Source organism: Natrix helvetica, assembly GCF_964273705.1.
Source record: "Natrix helvetica genome assembly, chromosome: 3".
Classification (NCBI taxonomy): Eukaryota; Metazoa; Chordata; class Lepidosauria; order Squamata; family Natricidae; genus Natrix; species Natrix helvetica.
Window position 1 is genome coordinate 177,756,196 of NC_138549.1, and position 14,929 is coordinate 177,771,124.

Consider the following 14,929-nt stretch of genomic DNA (forward strand, 5'->3'; position numbering starts at 1 on the left):
GACGTTTGCCCTCTTTTATGACCTTTCTTGACACAGTTGTTAGATGAATCACTGCAGTTGTTAAGTGTAACAAGGTTGTTAAGTGAATCTGACTTCCCTGTTGACTTTGCTTGTCAGAAGGTTGCAAAAGGGACCCCAGGAGACTGAAACCGTCGTAAGTACATGCCAGTTGCCAAGCAACTGAAGTTTGGTCATGTGACACCAGGGAAGTCGGGGACTGCTCGTCCATCTCTGGCCACCCGTCTGAAGGTGCCTCTTGGGATGATATTTTGATTCCATGGGCAACAAAAAAAAACCCTTGGCCCACCTCCCTGGCAGAGCTAGTGAAGGCTGCCATCTGTCACAAATGGTATAGGCAGGGGGGGGGGGTTGGACTAGATGACCTCCAAGGTCCCTTCCAACTCTGTCCTTCTGAATCTGTAAGAGTCTCTGAGGGGAGAAGTTAAGAGCCCAGATGGAGAGAATGTCCCCCCCCCGAGGTGTGAAGCAAGCAGTCATGCAGCTGGCATTGCCTGTGCACAATTGCATCAGTAGTACACACACACACACACACACACACACACACACACCCTCCCTCCCTTGGTGAGGCAACTGTGGTGAAGATGCCAGCAACCCCTGTTGCACAATCCTTTGGGGGAGATTGAGAAAAAGCTTTCTGCAATTAACCCACAGAAGCCCGTTGGAAGGTTTGTTATAGGTTGTATATCTCAGAAGAAGAAGCGAGCAAAGATCCCCCTGGGTTGAGAACGCAGAGCTGGTGCAAAGGTGAACATCCCACAATGGAAGGAAGCTGTGCGGGACAAGGTGGCACGGGCATCCCCTGCCCATAAAGTCACCAAAGGTCGGACGCGAAAGACCGGGGAAACTGAAATGGTTAAAACAACAACATAACTTTATGTACATGGAGATTCTCCACCAACCAGGTCTTGGTTTCCCAAAGGTGCTTTCTTGTTTTTCTTTGAAGACATTTCGCTCCTTATCCAAGAAGCTTCTTCAATTCTGACTGAAGGGCGGAGCATGGAAGGATTTATATCCCTTGCAGTCATGTGGTCATTAGTTCTCTCTCTGACAGTCGTTGAGGCTGCTTGGAGGTTTATCGGTGCTCAATTGTGGTTGTAATAACAACAGCACTTAGCAATAGACTTATATACCGCTTTACGGTGCTTTACAGCCCCTTTCTGTGAAGTTTACAGAGTCTGCCTCTCGCCTCCAAAAATCTGGATCCTCATTTTACCGACCTCGGAAGGATGGAAGGCTGAGTCAACCTTGAGCCAGTCAGAATCAAACTGCCGGCAGTCGGCAGAATTAGCCTCCAATGTTGCAATCTAACCACTGTGCCCCACGGCTCTGTAAGTTGAGAACTACCTGTAATATTTTCACTGGCTGCAGCAATGCAGCAGAAATAACTCTGCATATGCTCAGAGAGCCTCCCTCCCGCTGGTCACCTTATAGGAGTGGTAAGCTGAACTCACCCCTTTGCTTCAATGGATTATTCCTGGGGCAGAGACTCCCGTAAAACCCACGCCACCCTCATCCCAGGAAGCTCCCACTCAGCTCTGTGGCTCACGTGGCCTGCAAAGGCCCCCTTTATGGCCCTGGTGCTCCAGAAGCTTCTCCTGAGTTCCTGAGAGGGCTGCTTGCAAAGGAAGTCACCGGGAGAAGTGCAAGGCTGCTTTACAAGACTGTGTGGCAATTCAGACTCAAGGCAGGAATCTCTGAAAGGCTCCCTGCAAGGAAAATGCCCAGATTTGGGTGTCAGGGTTCCAAAGAGCATCCGAAAGTCAATCAGAGTCCGAGGCAAAAGTGTTACTCAAAGTTCCAATTGATGAAGAGAGCCACGTTGGCCCACCTGGGGAAACTCGAATCTGAAAGCTTCCCAGGTTTCCCCCACCCAGTTGAAAGTTCAAGATCTTTCCCCTACACCCCCACCAGTCCATCATCCCATGGTCCCGTCTCCCACTGCCATGCTAATCTCCCATCCAGGTCCTAACCCTGGCTCGTCCCTGAGGTGAGGCCACCGTGTGCTGAGCCTCTTCCACCTGTGCAAACCCACAGTGCTCTCCAGGACCCCTGAGGGCAAGCCACCGAGTTGTGTTTCTTGATGCCCAATAAGATGCCATCCGGGTTGACTGGTTCCTCTGATGCTGCCATCCTATCGGGGTCTCAGTATTTTAAGCCAAAGAGCCAAATTTGCACCCAGGAAGCTCCTCATCTTCATTTGAAGCAACAATGGTTGGGGAGGGGTTTCATTTTTGCCACCTGAAGGGGCCCTTTCAGTGAGCGATGGAGGAGGGGCGACGGGGCAGCAACCAAGGTACCCCTGGAGAGGACAAGAGAGCAGGGCACCCACCCAGGGGGGCCAAAAGGGGCAAGACGGTGCCAGTGCAATGAAGGGTCTCCTGAGACAGGTGGAGCTGAGATGGTGCGGTCGCCATCTTGACTCAGCCAGAGAGAGCCAGGGGGGCAAGGAGACGGTGCTCTCGAGGGAGCTTCTGTGGGCCTCTCAACCGCAGCCTCTGGGACCCGGCCCTTCCTCTCCAGCCCCCCCCCCCCCGCCCTCCATCAGCCCTCCCCCTTCCCCCCAGGGCCCAAACTCTGCTGGCCGTGTTGCACGAAGCAGGTTCTGGCAGGGCAGGGAGCTCTCCAAACGAAGCGGCTGTGTGCACAGTCAGGTCTTGCCCCATTGTTGACTCCAAGGCCAAAGCCATCAGCCACAGCAAGAGGAGGGGAACCTGGCAGGGCAGATCACTCAGGAGCCAGGAGGGAGTCAGGCAGGATCAGCCCCTCGTAAATTGCACCGCCCTTGGCTTTGAATCAGCCTGTGGCTGGGCTGCGGCAGGTCCACTGATCTGTGGGGCTGGGAGAGGGGGGGGCTTCCCAGAGTAACATGCAGAGGGTCCCCCCTTGCCCCCCAGAATCCCAAAAGTGGGTGCTTGGGGGGGGGGTTTGAAATCCTGCTTTTCTACAGTAAAGTTCCAGCAGTTTCCCGGAGCCACTGAGATGCCCAAGAGAGTGGAGACTCCAGACGAGGCTTGCAAAAAATATCAGCTTTTATTTATGGCCGTAGCAAAAGCTGGGTGACAAAACTATCTCCAAAACATAGAAACAAAGGGATGTAAGGAATAGCCTCCCCCTGCGAGAGGGGCTCAGAGGATTATATGCATTGTAGGCAGATAGAAGCAAAGTTTATCCAATCAGTGTCAAAGATTCGTTACCAACGTGGTCTTTAAAGCCTCCTTTTGTTCCAGCTCCTGTCTCTGTCTCCCTTATCTATGGAGGATTCCCATGGCCTTGGGGAGGGGGTGGGAGCCCCCCTTTGCCAGGCTGCTTTTTCAGCAGAATGCTTTAAGGATTTCTGAGCCAGGAAAACTCCCTGGTTTGGTTCCTTTATCTATGGGGCCTGATATTCCCCTGTAACAATTTCTTCTATGTTTTGAAGAATGTGCCTAGCTTTGAAGCCAAGAATGGAAGCCAAACGCAGCAGTGAGATAACATTTGCAGTCCAGTATAAAGGTTACAATTTGCCAGGCTAGAAAACAACTCATTTCTGACAGTCTGCAATAATATAAGCAGAAGCCAATATAGATTCATGTTGGTTCTTATACTCCTTCACTCCCAAACAGACAGACTGCAAAAAGGAATGACGAAGGAGAGAAAGTAACACCAAGTCCAGGCAGTCCTTGACTTACGACTTACAACTGAGCTCAAAATTTCCATTGCTAAGTGGGACAGTTCTTACCTTTTGCCCCGTTTTACGACCTCTCTTGTCGCTGTTGTTCAGTGAATCCCTGCAGTTGTGAAGTTAGTGAAACGGTCATTAAGTGAGTGTGGCTTCCCCGTTGACTTTGCATGTCAGGAGGTCGCAAAGGGGGACCACGTGACTCCAGAAGGACACTACAACCGTCATAAGTACGAGCCAGTGGCCAAGCATCCGGATTTTGATCACCTGACTGTTGTACAGTGTAGAAAACAGTCATACCACTTTTTCCAGTGCCGTCGTAATTTTGAACTGCCACTAAGTGAACAGTTGTACAGCGAATACAAAGTCCTTGACTTATGATCGCCGTTGAGACTGGAACTTCTCTTGCTAAGCAGTCAGGTTGCTGAGCTCCTCCCAATTTTATAATGTTTTATGATGGGCATTTTTAAGTGAATCCATCTTCCCCCACTGACTTTGAGGGGAAGGTCGTAAATGGCCACCAAGTGACCCCTGGACTCCTCAGGGTGCCACAACGGCCATCAGTGCGAGGACCAGCCGTAAGTCACTTTATTCAGTGCCGCCATATCTTGGAGTGGGCGCTAAACAAGCACTATAAGTCAAGGGCTACCTATATGATAAAAGAACGATGCACGTTCAAAGATAAAGTGATGCACAATGAAAAAGGCAGGTGTGTTGAAAGATGCCCCTTCTGAAAGCTAAGAAGGCTGCCCGCTAAAGTCCTGCCAAGGAGTCCTGCCTTTAGAGGGGCCTCCCTGGATACCCACCTGGCTGCCCCAGATCACCCGGCCGGGACTGCTGGTGGCCAGCCACTGGTGGAATCCACCCAGAAAGATCACAGTCCTAGGCTGCATCAACAGAGGGATAAGTGTTAGTTCCACTTGATACGGCCGTGGTAAGTGCCGTGTCCAGCTTTGGTCACCACAATGTAACTTCGCAGTTGAGACCCTGGAAAGAGTGCAGAGAAGAGCAAGAACGAGGATTAGGGGACTGGAGACTAAAACATATGAAGAACGGTTGCAGGAACTGGGTATGTCTAGCTTAAGAGAAAGAAGGACTAGGGGAGACATGATAGCAGTGTTCCAATATCTCAGGGGTTGCCACAAAGAAGAGAGAGTCAAGCTATTCTCCAAGGCACCTGAGGGCAGAACAAGAAGCAATGGGTGGAAACTAATCAAGGAGAGAAGCAACTTAGAACTGAGGAGAAACTTCCTGACAGTTAGAACAATTAATCAGTGGAACAGAAGTTGCCTCCAGAAGTTGTGAAGGCTTTTTTTAAAGAGGGGATTGGACAACCATCTCTCTGAGATGATGTAGGGTTTCCTGCTTGGGCTGGGGGTTGGACTAGGAGACCTCCAAGGCCCCCTTCGAACTCTGCTGTTCTGTTATTCAGTAATCACGGAGTGTGCTGAGCTCTTGTCCTTGGTAAAGGATGCAGCACTAGTCTAGACACCACTAATTTTTGCCAGATCTGTGAAAGTCAGTGGCCTCTACACAAATGTGCCAAGACAATGGCCTCCCTGGCCGTTCCCGCCACCTGGATGTCCAAGATCAAGGACTGCGGCCAAGAGAAGAAGTCCTTCCTGCCTGGCACCCATCTCGGATTCTCTGCAGACCAAGAGTCCTTCTGTCTCTCGGGGTTCCACTTCATCCATTTCACCTTCACCAATTCACTTGTAGGTGAGAAGGAAGAACAGGACTCACCCAGCTGGTTCTTCTGATCTTCAAGGGATCTCTTTTCAGCCTTTGAGGTGTATGGCAAAGGATCCAGATGTCACACAAAGCAAACATCCGCCCTGGGTTGATTTCTAGATGGAAACCGAGAAGGTGGCCCAAATCCATTTATGGTATCTGTGGTTGGATCCTGCTCAAAGCCCCTTTCCTGAGTGATTCCCTTTCTGGCCTCCTCCTTGTATCTCCAGAGGCCACCAGCAAAAGTGAACCCAGCCTCCTCCGTCTCCCGGAGTCTGAAGTGTAGCAAGATCACCCTGGTCATTCCAAGCCACCTGGAAAACCTTCTGTGGCCTCCTTGCTGAACCAGAGAGTATCGAGATAGGATGGAGTAAAGATCTCTGCACTCTCTGCTGGCATGACATGTGCACCCCCAAAGGTCTTCTTGAGCCTGTCCTGCAAATGGGAGGTCCATAGATACGTCCTCCCACCTTTTAGGTGCACCCCAATATCTGACTGACCCCTTGAGCCCTTTTTCCATTGTGTCGACACTAAGAGAGCAGTCTTTCATCCTTCTGGCCCATTTTTCCTGCTATCTCACCGGCCTCTCTGAGATGCTCCACCCAAGAGCTCCTAACAGGAAGCCACCCGCGTCCACTGCCTGCAGCCGTCCGTCACAGCTTGTGGGAAACTCCTTGGAGGGGTGTTGTGGCCGAAAGCTCTGCCCAGTTTCATTGCATCAGGCCCCGGGGCCATCCCAGGCGCTGACCAGCCTCCTACTTCTCCTCTGGAAACCCCCGGCTGGGCTGAGCAGGGCCCTTGCCAGAAGGCTGCAGGATCCACTGAGGCTGAGGAGCCCAAGAGCTGATGCCCAGCAGGTGGAGTGAACTCTCCTGGCACGTCCAAATCACCTGGCCCGTGGGCTGGTCAGTTGCAGCCGGCTGTCTGAGCTAGAAGCTTCCTGGTTTGCATGAGGAGGGGGAGGGGGACCAGCCGTGACACCTGATTCCTTGCAATTGTGCAAGAGCTGAGAGCCATTTGCTCACCCAGGTGCCCGTCTTCCCCCTCCCCTCCGCCCTCCCTTCCCCTCTGCCAGCCACACCTGGGAGAGCTTAAAGCTTGGCCTGAGGAGGCCGGATCCCACAGCTTCCTTCAGTCACAGCCACCATGACGCCCAGGAGAGGCAGCTGCCCCCTCCTCCTCTTCTCCCTGGTGGGCCTGCTCACCACCTGTGCTCAGGAGCCTGACGCGGCTGGACAGAACACCACAGGTGGGTGGAGGGGCTGCCCTGCTCAGCCTCCCTTCCAGGAGAAGGAAGAAGGAGGCCGCCTTCTCCGGCCGCTCCCAGAGCAAGCTGGGCACGGCCTGGTCTCCCCCGGGGCTGGGGGTAGGTGTGCTGGGGTGGATTCCATGGGACACCTGGGTGAACAGAGGGCTCTCCCCCTGCTCCAGCCCCTCCTCTGGGGGCATCTGGGTGGCAGCAGTGGGGGGGGGGGCGGAAATGCCCACCAGCCCTGGCAAGGGAGCCCAGTCACCAGGGGGCGCTCACGACTCAACCTCTCTCCGGGGCCTTTTCCAGCAGTCACAGAGAAAGCTGGCACCTGTCCCCAGGCAGCCTTGGAGAAGCCCAACAGGAACTGCACGAAGGCGTGCCAGTCCGATGCCCGCTGCGAGGGGAACCAGAAGTGCTGCCCAACAGGATGTGGGACTTCCTGTCAGATCCCAGACGGTATTCGCAGACGTTATTCTTGGCCGTTCCAGCCACTCTTCAACTCGGGTTACTAAATCAGCCTCCTTCTGGCTTTGCACAAAACCCTGAATCATCGGCTGGCCATTGGCCAGAATTTGTGCAATGCCTTAGGACACACACGCTTGCTCGCTCGGGAGGACAGACAAACGCCACAAACGGAATGGCAGGGACGTAATCTGGGGAGGGCCTGGAGCCTGGCCCTGATCCGGAGGAGGGCACCCAGACCACGCCAGCTTAGAATTCAGCACCATGGGGATGCTGTGGCTCATGGGTCCACTTAACAGCATCTCCAAGAGGCAGGGCTTTCTGGTTGCCATCATGGCGTCCAGGAACTCTTGACCTCTTGAATCGGTCAGTCTCCAAGGCCTTCTGGGCAGCGGCTGCCCCTGAAGGCCTTGTCCAAAAATTGGCCACCTGGAAGGTCCATGGGAGGAGCTGTTTGCTGGGGGGGGGGGGGGGGCGGTTCCTGGCACTTCTCCTGAGCAGCTGGTTCTGAGTGACTGCATTGGGCTCTCAAGAACGGGAGGGTCAAAGGGGATCCACCTGGGGACTGGAGGGCCAGGAGGGGTCCAGAGGGACCCCTTGAAGGGATCAAGATCTGTGCTTGATGGACATTTGCATTTGATGTGGGGGAGGGGGCATGTTCTATGGCGGGGGTCATTGAGGGTGGCAGAACTGGCATTCGATAAAAGCAGCAAGGAAGCTACCGAATCAATATGGTTCTGAGGCTTTCAATAACTAACCTCACAAGTTGTTGTTATGATGGATCCTGAACTTGATGGTTTCCTTGCAGACGTTTCATGACCCAACTAGGGAACATCATCAGTGCCAGAAGGGAGAGGGAATTGTGGCGAGGAGGAGGAGGACTGTGGGGTCCTTGGTGCTCTCTGAGCTTAGTTGTTAGGAGGAGGAGGAGGAGGAGGAGGAGGAGGAGGAGGAGGAGGAGGAGGAGGAGGAGGAGGAGGAGGAGGAGGAGGAGGAGGAGGAGGAGGAAGACTGTGAAGTCGTTGGTGCTCTCTGAGCTTGTTTGTTTTCTGGCAGACGTTTCATGACCCAAACTAAGTAACATCATCAGTGCTTTATTGGTTAGTTGTTGTTATTTAGTTATTTAGTCACAGGTCGTCCTCAACGTATAATGGGAATTGGGACCGGACTGTCCATCGCTAAGCCATGCATCGTAAAGCGAGGGGGTGCCAGAGGTGCCAGTTGGGAGGGGAATTTCAGAGACCCCGTTGTGAGTCCCATTCAGCCCCATCGTGACTTCAAACAGTTGCTGAACGAGTGATTGTAAATCAAGGACCATTCGCTCTCTAGAACCGCAATGTAGCCATCAATCTCATAACCATCATTGGCTGCTTCCCAACCAATATTATTAAAGATATTTAGCTGTGTCCTGCGTGTTTCCCCTGCCTTTCAGGCAACAGTGAGATGTCAGTATCTCCCACCTCTTTACACAAAGGGGGCTTTGTCCTCCAACTGTGGTGGAGGGGGGGAGATGGGCTTGCAGGCAGCTTCTGTAGGGGGGGCACGCGGATGAGGCCAGACCCCCGTGTCACTGCCAGGTGGAGGAGCCAGGGACAGAGAAGAGTGGGGAGGCTCCTGCTGGAAATGGCCAGGTTCTGATGACCACTGGACCCTTTACTCGGGACAGTGACTGCGAAACCTTCATGGTCCTCAGCTGCTGGTCAGGTGCCCCATCTGTGCTCTGCCCTCCCCTTCCCCAGCCAGTCTTCCTGGCAAGGGTGAGACCCTGCTGGCTCCTTGGAATTGGTTGCCAACTGAAAGGGACCTTGGAGATCTTCTAATCCAACCCCTCCAGTGATGGAGCACCCACAACTTCTGGAGGCAACTTCTGTTCCACTGGTAAGATTGTCCTCACTGTCAGGAAATTTCTCCTTCATTCCAGGTTGCTTCTCTCCTTGATCAGTTTCCATCCGTTGCTTCTTGTGCTGCCTTCAGGGGCTTTGGAGAACAGCTTGACCTCGGCTTTTGTCAACTTATCTCAACCTCTCAAATACTGGAAGGCTGCTATCATGTCGCCCCTAGTCCTTCTTTTCTCTGGACTAGCCAGACCCGAATCCTGCCACTGGTCTTCATGTGTTTTAGCCTCCAGGCCTTTGATCAACTTAGTTGGCTTTTTTATGAAGTGGTGATCAAAACTGGATGCAGGATTCCAGGTGTGGCCTTACCAAGGATTCATAAAGCAGTACTAACCCTTCACCTGATTTTGATTCTCTCCCTCTGTTGAGGCAGCCTAGAACCGTCTTGGCTCTTTTGCTGGTGGCTGCACACGGCTGGCTCCTGTTTAAGGGATCGTCCAGCTGGACTCCGAGATCCCTCTCACACTTCATTACTTTGAGCCAGCTTTCGTCTAATGTGTACATGTAACCTTGGTTTTGCCTGCCTAAGTGTAAAACCTGCTTTTATCCACATTAAATCTCATGTTGTTGGATAGGGACCATTGTACGTGTGTGTGTGTGTGTGTGTGTGTGTGTGTGTGTGTGTGTGTGTGAAGCTGTACCTGCAATGAATGCAAAACTCTAACTACAGGCACAGCTCTGGTTGTGCTGTTGCCACTTTTGCCTCCTTGCGTTGTTTGGACCACGCTCAGCAGATTCTCTGATAGATCCCTGTCTGGGATCCTTTGATTTGGGATCCTGTGCTGAGCAGTAGGTTGCTTCCCATGGCCTCAAGCCCACAGACTCCCCACTCCTTCGGTTCACCTTCAGGGGCATTTTCTGAATCTTCTTTGAACTAAACAATAGTCGTAGCCAGCTTTCCTGGCCCCCAATGTCCCAGCTTTGCCCCACACTCTGCTCCTTCTCCCCACGGCTTCCCTCTCTGGTCTGTAAGCAACAGCCCGCCCCCCTTCTCTTCCCCCAGCCTGGAGCTTCCCCTCCACGGGCCTAACCTGGCATAAGGGGCGTGGGTGGCCCAGGAGCTCCTGGCATGCAAGATCAGAGGGTCCCCTGGAATTGGGGCCAACGCTCTCTTCTTTGCAGAAGTGGGAGGCTCTTCCTGGGACCCCGTGTGCTTCCTCTGGCAGAGGGAGAGGTCTTCCCCCTGGCAGGAGAACCCAGCCTGCCCTCCTTTCCCAGCTGAGCCAGAGGCAAGCCGAGGGCCACTCAGCTTCTGGATTGTCTCCAGGGCTCTGTTTTTCCTGGGCGGTTCCTCCGGTCTCACTCTGGTTCCACCTGCATTCCTGCCCTGGGAAGAACAAGGAGGGGAGGGGGGGAAACAAGGCTGGGGGGAGGGAAGGAGCTTCAGAAGAGCCTGGCAGGGAGATGGCAGTGCCAGGACTGGGGGGAGGAGTGGTCTCAACCGGCAGAGGCTGCTCTCCTCTTCCAGGTGCAGCAGGAAGTCCGTTCTAGGAAGTTGTCCAGGAAGAAAACCGTCCACGGTTGGGCTTCTTACTCTGGCGTGGAGGAAGCCGCTGCCAGAAGCAAAGAAACGGCACTGAATCAGTGGCCACAAATATGCAGGGGAGACAGGAAGACTTTCCCCAGTCTGCTGCATCCGCCGTCTCCCTTCCCGAGAGGGGACAACCAGCCGTGGCCAAGTTGCCAAGGGAAGCCTCACCATGACATCTGGCCATGGCCAACTCACCCCAGGGCCAACGTGCTGTGCGACAATTCCACGTGGGATAACTCCATCCGATCAAAGTTCCAAAAATGGAAATAACGCAGAAGAAACGGGGGTGGAAAATGTTTGTCGCGTTGCGTTACCCCACGTGGATTGCCCCGTGGTGAGTTATTCCGCCATGAGTTGGCCACGGCAACATGGCCATGGTCAATTGTCCACCCTGAGTTGACCAGGGCAAGTTGGCTGCAGCAAGTGAACCCTCCTGAGCTGGCCAGATGTGGTGACGCTTCTGCACCCCTTCACATCAGCTGCCCTCCTTTCTGCCGAGAGGAGATTCTTCCTGAAACTTATTTGGGGTTCTGCAACAAGCAGCTGTTTGCAGGGCCGTCTGAGGATGCTGGCAGCTGCTTGTGCTGGGTGCTCCGTGTTGGTTGCTGGCACCTGCCCAGCTGAACACAGACAAGGTTTGCCAGATGTTTAAGGGGGGGTATGGCCCCACTCCCCCCCACCCAGTTGCAGGCGAGGCCTGGAATTTCTGCTGCAGAGGCTGAAGCAGGCTGGGCTGCCTTGAGTCCGCATAGCCTTCTTGCCAGAAGAGTAAGTGTTATGTCCTCGACTTGCGATCGGTCCTAGGTCCTTGACTTATGACCTGCCGCAGGTCCTCAACATACGATTGACAGCCCGGCAACCAAGGTCTTGCACCTCTTGGCTAAGACGCGCCAGGCTGGAAGCGGGCTTTCTGCTGTGTCACCATTGGCCGCCCTGCTTGACAGCTGCTGTATAAAATATCTGTCGTGGTGCTGAATTGTACATAGTTGAGTTTTACCTTGTTCCTGTTAACAAACCGCTGTTCCAGTTACCTCAGCTGTCCATTGCTGCTCCTCTGTCAACCCAGAATCTAATAGTAAGAAATCCCCAGCCTCACCTCTGAACAAATGGTTGGGTTTTTGGTGGGCTCTTTAAGGCTCGGTATGCCCAGGGCCCAGACTGGGCCAGTCTGCCTGCTTTCTCAGCCTCTGGGGCAGACAGCAAAAGAGCAGCTGCAGAGAGCAGGGGTCAATGAGCTGGGGTCAGACCCCAATTATGCTCCCCACCATGTCAAATATGGGGGGGAGAGAGGGGTGAAATCCAGCAGGTTCTGACAGGTTCTGGAGACCCGATAGTGGAAATTTTGAGAAGTTCAGAGAACCGGCAAATGCCACCTCTGGCTGCCCCCCCCCCTTCTCTCCTCTGACTCCCACGTCCCAACTGATTGGGGGGGAACGGGGATTTTGCAGTATCCTGCCTAGGCCACGCCCACCAAGCCACGCCCACAGAACCGGTAGTAAAAAAATCTGAACTTCATCATCTTACAAATCCCTCTTGATTATTCTGCTCTTGCAGCTCCTGCCTGCTTTGCAAAGAGCGTTGGGATGAAGGTCCTGCTGCTCCTTCTGGGCTGGGACTTTGCAGCTCCCTCTGCTTTCTGTGATGTCCCACCCAGGGAGGCTTCTCAGCTCACGCTGCTCTTCTCTCCTTGCAGAGAAAGCCGGGTCCTGCCCAGATGTGAATGTGCCCATCCCACCTCTGGGTCTCTGCAAAAACACGTGCTCCACGGATTCGAACTGTTCAGGCAACATGAAGTGCTGCAGAAATGGCTGCGGGTTTATGACTTGCTCGTCACCCTCTACCTGAGGTGAGCATCTTTGGTTCATGGGACATGAATGGAAGGGGAAGCCCCCCCTCCAGCTCAGCAGAAGCCCCTCTCCCCAGACAGGGTGCTCTGCAGGGACACAAACCCAGAGCCTGGCCCCACCAGCAAGATGCAAGACAGGGAGAAGCAAACCCCCACAAGGGAAAAGAGATCCAGGAAAGGAGAGAGACGGTCTGGAGAAAAGAAAGATTAGGAGGGACACGGTAGAAGCCTTCCAGCATTTGAGGGGCTGCCACAAAGAAGAGGGGGGGGGGGTCAACTTATTTTCCAAAGCACCTGAAGACAAGGCCAAAAAAAAAGAGCCTCAGAATTAATAGAATTACAGGGTTGGAAGGGACCTTGGAGGTCTGCTAGTCCAGCCCCCTTCTGGAGCAGGAGACCCTGCACCATTAGAGATAAGTGGCTGCCCAGTCTCTTCTTAAAGACCTCCAGTGATGGACTACCCACGACTTCTGGAAGCAGGTCGTTCCACTGGTTAATTGTTCTCACTGTTATTAAACTCCTCCTTATTTCTAGGTTGCTTCTCTCCTTGATTAGTTTCCATCCGTTGCTTCTTGCCCCGCCTTCAGGGGCTTTGGAGAAAAGATTGAACTACTTTCAACTTTTGTTTTCCAGGGTTTTCAGTTTTTTGCAGTACAAAGGCAGCCCTAGCAGGGCCCAGCAGTCAGGCCAGACATGCCTCATTAGCAACAAGCCCAGGAAGATGGCAAAGATGGTATGGGGTAGCAGAGAGCAGGGTTGACAGGGATCTCGGAGTGCAGAGTAGTGAGGGCAAGTGGAGTGAGGCTGCTGCAGCTTCCAAAGGCATGATAAGCAGCCCTAGGATTCTGAGGCTGCTCAATGCCCTGCAAAGCAGTAATTGGGGGTGGGGGTGGGGTGAGGAGTGCCTCTCTGTGGCAACCCCTCAAATATGGGAGGCTGCCATCATGCCACCCCTGACGCTTCTTTTCTCTGGACTAGCCATGCCCAGTTCCTGCAACTGTTCTTCATATGTTTTAGCCTCCTAAGTCCCCTAGTCATCCTGGTTGCTCTTCTCTGCACTTTCTCCAACGTCTCAACATCTTTTTCACGTTGGGGTGAGTGAAACGGTGAGTGCCCTATTCCAGGTGTGGCCTTACCTTGTTTCTCCTTTCTTCTGCAGATACAGCTCAGGCTGGGGGACCCAATGCCTTCAGAGGACTCTGAAGAAATGACCAGGACACTCTCTGCCTCCTTCCTGCCTAAGCCCACCCAACCCTCCATGCTGGAGAACCTCCACCCCTCCCGTCTTTTTCAGTAAAGCTCTTTTTTCACACAGCAGCCTCTGAATCTTGTGGTTTTTTGCCGACTGCTTGGCCAACCTTCCCTTTGGCAGCAGGGCCCCCTTCTCCACTTAGCTCTGACCAGGGTGGGAGGGAGGGAGAACAATTGGGACCCTTCCCCTGGTGTCAGGCAACCAGAGCCACTCATGGATAGTTGATAGTCAACAACTCTATTGACGTCTGCCTAAGTTACAAGAATCTCCTTGGACTGCCTGCCTGCCTGCCATTGGAAACAGCCAGATTGTCAGGGTTATGACTGAGGCCCTCATTAAATCATGAGCCTCGAGCCAAGCTTCAAAACAAATCCAGCTATTTATTAGGAGCTTCATGTTGGCAAGTTCCAAGGAAAGCCAACTCTGACCCCATGTAATTTATGTCCTGGCTCTGACCCCGTCCATGTCCCCCTCCACACAAGGTTTATCATTAGTCACATTCTCCAGGGAAGCAATTTCGTGTGTCAAGATCACTCCCCTCCAGCCACTGTTGGTAACCCCAGAGATGGCCTTGAGAGAGGGATGGCTGGAACGTGCTTTCATTTCTTACTGCAGTACTCCCTCCCTGCAGCTGCAAAGTTTGCATTTCCCATCCCCCTTGCCTATGGCATCTCGAGAGCAGGACAGGGATGGTTTGCGAGTTGACACAGAGAAGGTTGCATGGAACTCAGGGAGGCTCAGGTGATTTATTTATTTATTTATTTATTTATTTATTTTACCGTGCTTCTATACCGCCCCCTCTCCCAAAAGGGACTCGTGATGCCTGCACAAGGACCCCAAGGGAGAAAACCGAAAGGATAGCTAAGAATATGACAAATAAACAGAAAGATGATTTGACCGAGGGAATAAATATTCAATTATCAAAGAAGGTGAAGTATCTAGGGATCTATTTGATGACAATTAATTAAGGAGGATGATCATGTATTATATATTATGATGATTATATTAAATTACTAAATCAACTAAAGGCAGACCTGGAGAGATGAACAATCAGTAAACTCTCCTTTATGGGCAGAATAGCGGCAATGTAAATGAATGTTTTGCCAAAACTGCTTTTCCTATTCCAAAATATACCTATAAAATATTTTGATAAGTTGAATAAAATTGTGTTGAAAAGTCAAGAATTAAATTGAAACTGCTCCAGGAGGCCAAAGAAAGCGAAGGATTTGGTTTGCCTGTTTGGAAACGATCTTACCAAGCGGCAATGATCACCTGGGTTAA

General features: G+C 52.7%; 1 protein-coding gene across 1 annotated transcript; it reads left to right on the forward strand.

Moving 5' to 3' along the window:
• The first annotated feature begins 6,458 nt into the window (after positions 1-6,458).
• On the forward strand, positions 6,459-13,713 carry LOC309388571 (waprin-Phi1-like). The gene is made up of 4 exons (XM_081945978.1): positions 6,459-6,659; positions 6,969-7,118; positions 12,244-12,396; positions 13,556-13,713. Exons 1-3 carry the CDS (start codon positions 6,557-6,559, stop codon positions 12,393-12,395), a joined length of 405 nt encoding a protein of 134 aa, XP_081802104.1. The 5' UTR covers positions 6,459-6,556; the 3' UTR covers position 12,396; positions 13,556-13,713.
• Positions 13,714-14,929: the final 1,216 nt, after the last annotated feature.